At 36.0% G+C, this 10,501-nt stretch overlaps 2 protein-coding genes across 2 annotated transcripts; one reads left to right on the top strand and one right to left on the bottom strand.

Moving 5' to 3' along the window:
• The first annotated feature begins 1,600 nt into the window (after positions 1–1,600).
• On the top strand, positions 1,601–4,736 carry LOC143464962 (sphingolipid delta(4)-desaturase DES1-like). Its single transcript, XM_076963050.1, has 3 exons — positions 1,601–2,422; positions 2,811–3,553; positions 3,744–4,736. Exons 1-3 carry the CDS (start codon positions 2,248–2,250, stop codon positions 4,020–4,022), a joined length of 1,197 nt encoding a protein of 398 aa, XP_076819165.1. The 5' UTR covers positions 1,601–2,247; the 3' UTR covers positions 4,023–4,736.
• On the bottom strand, positions 4,547–9,613 carry LOC143464963 (uncharacterized). The gene is made up of 2 exons (XM_076963051.1): positions 5,757–9,613; positions 4,547–5,609 (listed from the first exon to the last, which is right to left on the bottom strand). Exons 1-2 carry the CDS (start codon positions 6,337–6,339, stop codon positions 5,503–5,505), a joined length of 690 nt encoding a protein of 229 aa, XP_076819166.1. The 5' UTR covers positions 6,340–9,613; the 3' UTR covers positions 4,547–5,502.
• Between the last annotated feature and the right edge of the window lie 888 nt (positions 9,614–10,501).

A 10,501-nucleotide genomic window follows, 5' to 3' on the forward strand; every position in this document is an offset into this window, starting at 1 on the left:
TTTTACTTGCGAGAACTATTTTTGCCTCGCCAAAATATCACAACTCATTTATGACCAACTCATGGCCCATTTAAAGCTTTCAGTTGTTATATGCACGCACGGTATGATAAAAATCTGCTTAATTTTGTGCTACACAGAAAAGAGTTGTCAGTAAGAATCTGGCCGATGGGTATTTACTGAAAGATATCAATCTTATCCTAGAACGATGCACGTGCTTTTTCAAAATTTTGTGTATCGGCGTATACAAAGTGCTGTCAAAATTTTTGCTATGATTTATAGGTTTTTATCAAAAATTTGTGTTGAGCGTGATCATCTGTAATAGGTTATTCAATGTGCGGCTCATATTAAAAAGTAACATTAGATAGGATTTGGCCTGGTAAGGTATTTCGATTGGTGATGGCTTTTATGAAATATAGTCAAATAATATCTTATTATGCTAAAATTGCTTTCACACCATAGAAATATTTTGCGATCGCAATTAGAATGAAGTTCACGCAAAATATTGTATGTTTCACTCGCTTATGTATGTATGTCCATAAGTCTTTTCTTGAAATATGTTTTAGGCCTACTCGTGAAATAAATTCCTTTAAAAATTTGTTAGGACCTAGCCACTGAAGAAAGGTAAATGTGTAGTGGTGCTTCAAGTCCAGATTTGCTTTGGCCTACTTACTTATACTGTGCTGCAATCTGATAACTATACAGTATTTATATAAAGGCATAAGCCTATATCACTTTCTGCCAAAAAAATTTTGCTCAAATAAAACATTTAGAGAGATACGTTAAGATATTTCGCGAGAGCTAGTGTTTACAGTATGTAATACTTCAAAGGACATCCATTTTTTATGGTGACAATATTTTGAAAACACAAATGACTTTTTCGGCCACTAAACGAGGTGTCCTGCCGCTACCTAGCGGACAAGATAGCCAACGCTACAACTTAAACCAGATGATACCGAGCTAGTTTTTATGCAAGTTCCGATTGTCACATCTTTTTATTTGTTTTTTTTTTTGATTTTTATGTCATATTCCACAAAGTTAGATCTGTTCATCAATACCACTAAACAAGTGCAAGCGTCGTTATTTATAATGCCACTCGGCTACCAAGAACAATTAAAATTTTCTATTCGTATTTGGCATTTAATTTGACATTTTAATAAAGCAAATGGTATTTCAGTATCTCTCCTTGCTGTTTTCCCAATAAATCTACAATGGGCAGAACCCACAAAGGCCTCGCACAGTGTTAGTAAATGCGTCATCATCGCGTTTACATTTTGCTTTCAGTTTGCGTGAGGTAACTATCGCAACAGGCGATCAATTTTCCAATTACGTAACTTTGGACCACGTGACATCGCTCATTACTCATTCATAACGAAAAGCGTAGGTCATAGTTTCAGTAATTTCAAACAATATCTTAAGGTCAAAAAGTGATATGAACTTTTATTAAGTTACTGTTAGTTGCAGTTAATTTTAGAAAAATACGAAAAGTATTTTTTATGAAACTCATGAAATCAAATTCTGATTTTTATGATAAGAAACATTTTCTGTCTATTGGGAAACAGTAAGCGTTTCCTCATCCTATTTCTCAAACTGGTGAGCAAACAGTAGGATAGGCGCTAGACTAGCTTGTCTATAACTGTGTGCGTGAATTAGCCCATCTTGCAATGGAGGATTTGTGGATGTGGTATAAACTGGTTTAATAGTTCATTTCGAACGTTAGTAAAATGCATTGGTTTGCAATAAGCGTAAACTAGGCTGATTTGCTCAGTTCGCCAGAGTTCCATATTTTAGGCAAATGTCATTAACAGAAAGTCCGCTCGGTAGAGGAATGGTTCGAGCGTTGGTCTCGCAATCGGCCCGTGTCGATGCCACTGTTGTAATGTTTAGGGAGCCTGGTGAACAATTTTAAGTTGGGGCAATACAAAACAATCAGGAAACCAAATAAAAATAAATTTTCAGCTTATGTTTTATGGACCTATCTAGGCCTAATTATAATTAAGTATAGGTTTGGTGGCCGTGCTAGTTGCAAATATTGACAATACATGTCTTGAGCACGTTTTACGCCTTTTCGGTTTTGTCACTTTTTCCTGTTTATTGGCGCGTCTTAGTAACAACTGGTTTGATTTTTCGTCCCCACCGCGCTTTTCACAAAAAATAAAATGATTGAAAAAAATGGTTATCAAATAGGAACTTACACAACCCTTGCTCAAGACTAGGCTAGCCAGACCTATTTCTGTTAACAAATGTACGATGATGTTTTTTGTAGGGAACCAGTGGAAGCTTATAACATTAATACACTGTGACGAAACACTACTGGGCCTCCGTCAAACACCTCTTTTTAAAATGGGGTCCAAAGTTTCAAGAGAAGATTTTGAATGGGTGTACACTGATCAGCCACATGGAGATCGCAGAAAGGCAATGCTCAGTATGTATTATTTAGGAATTAGTGATGTGACATGATCAATTTATTGTTGTTAGCATTGTTAACTTTTATGCCTACAAGTGATAATAGAAAGCCAGGCATGTGCACGCATGTAAGAGGCCCATTAACAGCATGTTTGTTTAACTTTTACAAGCTTATGTCAAATTATGATAAGCGAATAAGGTACGTTTGATTGTTTGAATGCCAGTTTAAATTACAAATGAACAAAAAATTGATGCTTCAGTGTGTGCAAAATTTAGCTCAATCCATTGAGCTTACAGTGTCGTTGTAGCTAATAGAGTCACTTGGAGAAAATTACTATCAATATAAAGGTGTTAAAATTATATACAGAAACATAAGCTTTTTGTGTTAACATATCATTTTATTTCAGAAAAATACCCACAAATCAAGAAGCTTTTCACCAGTGATCCACACTTTCCCTACATTGTATTGGCAATGGTGGCAACACAAATTATTGCTTGTTACTTTGTAAAGGATATGAGCTGGCCATGGATCATACTATTAGCATATGTGTTTGGTGGCACAATCAATCACTCCTTGACATTGGCAATTCATGACATTTCTCACAACACAGCATATGGTTACAAACATTCAAAATGGAATCGTTACTTTGGAATGTTAGCCAACCTTCCACTTGGCGTTCCAATGTCGATAAGTTTTAAGAAGTACCATGTTGATCATCATCGCTATTTAGGTGGAGACAAATTGGATACCGATCTTCCCACCAAGTTTGAAGGGATGTTCTTCCGTAATAGTTTCTTGAAAATTATCTGGCTCTTTTTAAATCCTCTCTTCTATGTCCTACGTCCCTTAGCTGTGAACCCCAAACCAATGACAGTGTTGGAATTTCACAATGCTATTATCCAGATTCTTTTTGATGGTTGGATCTTTTACATGTGGGGTCCAAAACCAATCGTCTACTTATTGGCAGGCACACTACTTTCTCTGGGACTTCATCCAGTTTCCGGCCATTTTATTTCAGAGCACTATATGTACACAAAAGGATTTGAAACGTATTCTTATTATGGAATCTTAAACTTGATCACATTCAATGTGGGCTACCATGTAGAGCATCATGATTTTCCTGCAATACCCAGCGCGAAGCTACCGCTGGTAACAACATTTTGCTATGGTGTTTGGCATAACCAGTACAGTAGAAACTTATTAATTCAACAACAAACTTCCATTAGATGCCATTAGGGGTTACTTTTATCCTTAAACTTTAAGTTAACGACTGTCCGATGTGCATTGAAATATAAGCCATTTACCAGCTCTTTTGATTTAATGTTGTTTTGTTTTGCAGATGAGAAAAATTGCACCTGATTTTTATGATGATTTACCAAGCTATACTTCCTGGTGCAAGGTGCTTTGGAATTTTGTTTTTGATCCAGCTATCGGACCATATGCAAGGGTTCGGAGAGAAATTAATTTGAATGGTGTGGTGAAGGAGCACAAAGAGAAAGATGATGGAATTAAGAAAACAACTCAACTTACTAGTGGCAATGGGCATGTTGGTAATGGTCATGCAAATGGTGATGTGGTTGGCAGTCAGACCCAGAATTATTTGTCAAATGGACACTAGTGCACTCTTGTAATTATGTTTTTTCTGAAACAAATCATTTAAATATTGAAACAAATAATGTTGCATGTTTTTACTATGTTATATAATTAGCAGTCGATTTTTTCCTTTTTAAATAAATGTGTAGGATGCACTACTGCTAGGTATGCGACTATGCATATATATAATTAATCTTTGATTGTGCTGTATTATATGTATTTATGCCTTTCTATGTTTCGCTGTTTGAAGAGTTATTAACTTTGCAAATATTACTTGTTGTTCTACTATAATTAATCGTTCTCTCCCTCAACTTCCTATCAGATTTTTGGTCTTAAATGGTGAGATTATGGTCACATTTACACAACCTGTGCGCTACTGAATATAACTGGCATATGGCCTATGACTTTTTTCATGTAAATTTGAGGTCGTGTTTTGTTTTCTTACTTCACACCGTGCTCTTGTAAAAGTGATTACTTTTGGTCTAAAATATAAACTAGTTGTGTATAATTCCTTGTCATCATTCCATCTCTTCTTTATAAAGGAAAACATTGCAAATAAGATATTTATTTAATATTACAGTATAACAAACATTATCATACAAAAATATTTTTTTCTTTTATGAAATTCTTATGTTGCCTATATTGCTTGCTGAGTCGACTTGGCCTACAGCAATGGTGTTAAAAATCTATAATGAAATGCTTACTCAATATAAATAAAAACATTAGTTATAAGGCTGAATTCTTCACTTTTTATGTTAGTTGATAGGAGAAAGCAGTATACTTATTATTTACAACAAATTGCGTTAAATAACACAAAGTGCCTTATCTACATATGCAGTGCTTTTATATAACTTGAAAACTTTCCATCATAACAAGATCAACAAACAGGTTAGGCTACAATGTCAGCTTTCTATTAGGTATGGAAATAATGGTACCCCTGTGTATGGGTACACAAAAGTCTATACCATTGAAATCATTAACACATGATTGTCATCATTCACAAACAACTTAGTACCAGAATACCAAAAAAATACATTGCACAATGCCATCATCTATGTTAACCATCCACTGATTGCTATGTGCCAAGTGAGACAAACAATGCCCTTACACTCCTCTGTTATTGACCCAACTACTGTTCTTGATTAGATAACAAATGCCATTTTCAATTGTAATTTTGGCCTAAAACCAAATAATATTAATTCTACCCATAAATATATTTTATAAAATTTTTAATGTATGAAGTGATACTCGGCACGTAAGCTTTCCCTGAAAAAAATAGCCAACAGTGTATAAAGTGTAAAAAACAGAGAAACTACTATACTACCACTTCACAGTGAAATATACAAAACCAATATACTGATGTGACAAAAGATAATTTTAAGATTATTAATGGTTTACATAACACTGGCAAGTAAAGTTATGTGCATTAGAATATTTCAATGTCATTTTCTAAAGTGGAATAAAAAAGCGCTGAGAATCTGGCAAAATCTAATTCTTAATCATGGCTAGAAGTCAAATGAAGCTGGGTTGTACTTGTTTCCGTAGCTACTGCCCACGAACTTACTGGATCTAAGATCAGTTTTCTGCTGACTGATTCCTGTTGTTGACCGATCTGAAAAAAAAAGCAGCACACTCTAAAGTGATACCTAAACTGTTGCTACCAATGATTCAACCACTACTAATAGTTAGAATCACACAGGTCTTTAAAAACAATTCTTGGTAGTTAAATGTAGTTTTGATTGGAAGCAAAATTATCCACCTGTCCCAGGGTATGGATTTGATCTTCTTGGACTCGGTGTATTGATGGCTTCTGAGTTCCATTTTTTTGAATTTGAAGGCATATTGAAATCAAATTCATCTTCATCTGAGAAAACATTTTGTGGGCTACTGCTAGTATTGGACTGGGTTGTGGCACTGCCTCTCTGCCATGGCTTCTTCTGCCTAGTGTCGTTGTTATTTTTCTCAGGAGAAACAATTTCAAGCTTATTCGTTGTTTGAGACTGAAGTGGATCAACAGGATTTGCAGAGATGGTTTTGTGGCGAGAATAAAATGTATTTCCAATACTGACATGATCTCGTTTGTTGGTTGGCAAGCTGAAACTATAGTTGTTGGATGAAGGCTTTTTATTGGAGTCTACAGTCATGTTTTTCTTAATGCTCCACACACTATCCAAATTGAAGCTTCCCATGCTTTGCTGAGCATTCACCTTATTTTGGGTTGTATTAAATTCTTGTGACCACTGCTGTGGAAGAGTTTCTTTCTTAGGTGGGCCAGAATAAAGAAATTTCTTTGGCCCCTCATGTTTGATGGTGTTGTTTTGTTCCTTCATGGCAAAGTGCATTACGTTTAATTTTATGGATTCGCATACGTAGCTTATTACATCCCTCTACGAACAATTTTATTGCATTATCATACTGTCATAAGAAACCTACAAATACAAGCAATTTACTAGTTACTACTGTACTACGACATTATTATATAACATATTGGCTATAGCCTGCAGCCTGATAGTTCACTGTATTTATTCAAACGTGAACACTTCAAATAGCAATGCCAATATGCCTATACATTCAAACAATCTTAAGGCTATTCAGCTTTTTAGTGATACCCAAATTTCAAACATTTCACCAGGACCACTAAACAAGAGGACATGTTGTTCACGCGTTGTAAAATAACATTGCATTGACCCACACTAGAAAGTACAGCAGTTTTCGACAAAAAATCGTGTGGAGAGGCACAAGTCTTAGCATGACAGGGCACATTGAAAACCAATAATAATAGTTACAATAATAATAGAAAAAATAGTTTGCATTAAGTTGAAAAACATAAAATTTTTAGTTTGTCGCAGAAAAGTTACCTGTACACCAGGCGTGTACATGTATGTTACTAAGCCTTTAAAGGTGAATTTTTCTAAATTTCATGCAAAAAAGCTGGTAAAATGATTGCAATTCAAATGCAAAATTAGCAGTCCGACTTGTGTGCGCCATGATTTTCACAAGCGACGTCAGTGTAACACCGCTAAACATCAAAACCAAAATTCATTGTGAAAAGTGTAGGCACATGTCTGCAAAGTAAGCGGGCTGCACCACTTTTTAGTAACCTGTAAAATTTTGCATAATAATTAGAATTCAAGCGCAACCACTTCATTCGACAGGTTTTTAACTGCTCCTGCGCCCGCAAAAAATACATCGGTTGAGTGCAGCAATCTACTGAAGACGTGAATAGGTATATACTGCTGCGACTCAATCGTGCCATCAGCTTTTGATATCGCATTGCGCAAAGATTAGAAACAGGTCAAAGAAAGTTCGAGACAGCTGATCTTGCTGGAATGCGTCGCCATACAAGAGTGATAATCAAACCGATTTGCGGGCCGCATGTTCGTCACCTCTGGTGTAAAGCATGTGGTCACTAAGTAATTCCTGGGGTACAAAGCCTTGTGTTGCATATAAAATATGTTTAACAACAATCACAGACGAACATGCTTTTATCGCCTCAGAGCAACATTGATTAAGAAAAAAGAAGAACTAAATGGTTGCTTGGCTTTCCACACACAGCATGGTATAAAAATTGTAACCAGTGAAACCAATTGAATGAGTAGACATAAGAATGTCACTCAAGTGTCACTCATACGCTTGTTGTAATTGACTTTACAAATTGTGACCAATATGAAGTTCAACGTTACAGAAGGCCATAATAGATAAAAATAAATACATCATTATGTGTCCGAGACATAAGATCGACACCTGAACAAAATCCAAGGTATTGGAATAAAAACAAAACCATGTACATATGTCTATACACTATAGGCTACTGGGTTAAGAATGGACCGGTCGGTATTTCATGGCAGGATTCGCCGAGATCTGAGCTGTACAGACGCGCCAACTCAGGTGTGCAAAGGCTAGGGAAGTGGGCACCTATTCAGTCATTGTCCAGTGCAATTCAAAGCTGACACTGTAACTATAGATCAATATAACACCCTATCAAAAAATCCTGAGGGCAGGATAAATTTTCACTGAATCTTATCGAAATTTGACCAATCCTTAAGGCTAAATAAATAAAGCCAACCTTACTTATGATGACTCTAAACCTTTTTCACAGTGTTACTTCGTAAGCTCTTTCGTGCTATGACTATATCTTAGATTCGTATCTTAAGTAAAGCATAGTAGCTACTGGACTTGCCGGTCACTTGATATATGCAACGAGTTGTGATCGATTCACACTTTGCAAGAAATTACCAATGTTCAAATATATAGTCATTACAGCATTACACAGTAATAGATATCATCTCACTTTGATTGTTACCATAGGAGTATATACCATTCGAACATATCTCTTAGGAGAGGGTATTTTTAGACTATATTAGAGTATTAGGTGGTTATTTATTCATATTTACTCTCAAATTATGGCTTATACAAAATCAAGTGTGCAGAAAGTTTAATTGAAATTTATCTTGGGTGTGTAGCTGCCTTGAAATACGAAGTAGAGAATGGAAAAGATACGAGAACTCTGATGAAGGAAGGAAACCATCTTGAACTTATGTTTATTCCGACGACAATATATTGTTATGATGTATTGTATAAAACGTGTCACTACAACTACATGGCATGAAGACAAAAAAGTTCGAAGTGCACGTCGGTGAATCCCCAACATGCAGATGCCACACTTTCCACTACAGGCTGATGACAAGTGATGAGTACTGACTAAGCTAGGTTCCAAAAGAAAATAAAGTTATTGTAGCTTTTAGCTTTTTCCAGCAAATCTGCACTTCTTGATTTTACTATGCTATGCAACTTTGCATTCCGGGATCTAGCGCAGAAGTGCACAACCACGTCATGCATGCATTATTATAAAAGAAACCACTTCCCAAATTATAACATAATTTGGTTGTGCGCTTCTGTTAATTTTGCATCTAGCCCAAATCCCAATCTATGCAGTTAAGCTGAAGCCAGACTGCATTTTTGTCGATATTGGGGAATACATTCCCCGCACAAAGCGCTTGAATTCCAGGTGCACCTAAGCAAAGCCAGGCTGAAATCCCAGCGGTGCAGACTAATGTGCATCTCCCGCTTGTGCCGCCGCGGTTTTGTACTTCTGTTTAAATTTTTCTGACGCTACTCAACTGCTAGAAGAAATACGGCAAAAAAGTTAGCCTACATAAACATATCTCGTAAGTAAACTAAGTCGTATCTGCGCAACTTTGTTCAAAACTGATAAGGAACTTGGTCAATCGCGCATTACAAACGTACGTAAGTAGCCTATGCAAAGCATGCAGTCTAGAGCTATAGTACTAGAATCTGGAGCCTTTTCGCCAAAGATATCTACAGTGGAAAACCAAATGCAATCTTTACGAAGGTGAATTTTGGCATAGCCTAGCCTATGTAAATTTTTGACGTACATTACAAGTATTTTTTAAGTCAGCAGATATTTTAAATAAACTAAGTTATTTTAATGGAATATTGATGTTGGCGTAAATCTTCGGTGTACAATGCCGATGTTTACCGATGCCCGAATACGATTCTACTATGATTCCACCACGCTAATCTCAGAACGTACATGATGGTTGATTAGTAAGCTATAGCTTATAAGCTTATTGCGATTCCGCCATGGAAAGTAGTGAATTATACCAATCTGGTGATCGATTTTGCGTTGCCAGTCGCTGTGCTACGAGTGAAGTCATTCTATAAACATCTTACAATACATTACGGAAAATAAAACAAATCAAAGAAAAAAAACCAAAATACTTTACGTACGAAAAAGGTGTAACGAAAATTATAAAAATAATTACAAAACTATTGATGATCTTTCTGAGCTTTTAAGAAATCAACCATCAAATCACTCACGATCGAGTCACGATGAGGGACATAAATATTCAAATCTGGTAACCAGATTGTATAACGTTTGCCTGTTTCGGTATTTTATTTGGCTTTGTTTTCCCTTCACAGCGTTTGCGGTATACTCTTTATTTTTCTTGAACGAGTTAACTTAATTAGCTTACAATTTACGATGTAGATTAGATGCAATACGACTTTGAGTTTAGTGGGAAAAAGCGATTAAAACATATCACCGTCATCCACGAAACCAGACTCATGCGCGCCCTGGTGTAATTCATACTATTTATATTTTTGCAGCCTATGCCTGTGAGACAAGGACCCTCCCAGCAGAATTAAACAGGAAAATCCAAGTTGTGGAAATAAAAAAGATTTTATCGTAAGATCTTGAACATAACCTATCTTAGACATATAACCTACAAGCAAGTTCTTCAGACTATCACTCAACATATAGAGGTATAAGCAGGGTTGTTATCGAGATGGATTCAAAAATAAGGGCGACTAGGAAACAAAAAAAGAGCCCTACCATAAACAGCGCACAACAGCAGGCAATCATAATCAATGTTCCTAAAAAAACACAAACGAGACACTATTTTTATGTTCTTAATTTTGGGATCTCTTTGGTACAAAATGGTATAGGCCTACTAAAGGTGTCGAAATACCCAAAATAGGAAC

This window comes from Clavelina lepadiformis, chromosome 7 (genome assembly GCF_947623445.1).
Source record: "Clavelina lepadiformis chromosome 7, kaClaLepa1.1, whole genome shotgun sequence".
Lineage (NCBI taxonomy): Eukaryota > Metazoa > Chordata > Ascidiacea > Aplousobranchia > Clavelinidae > Clavelina > Clavelina lepadiformis.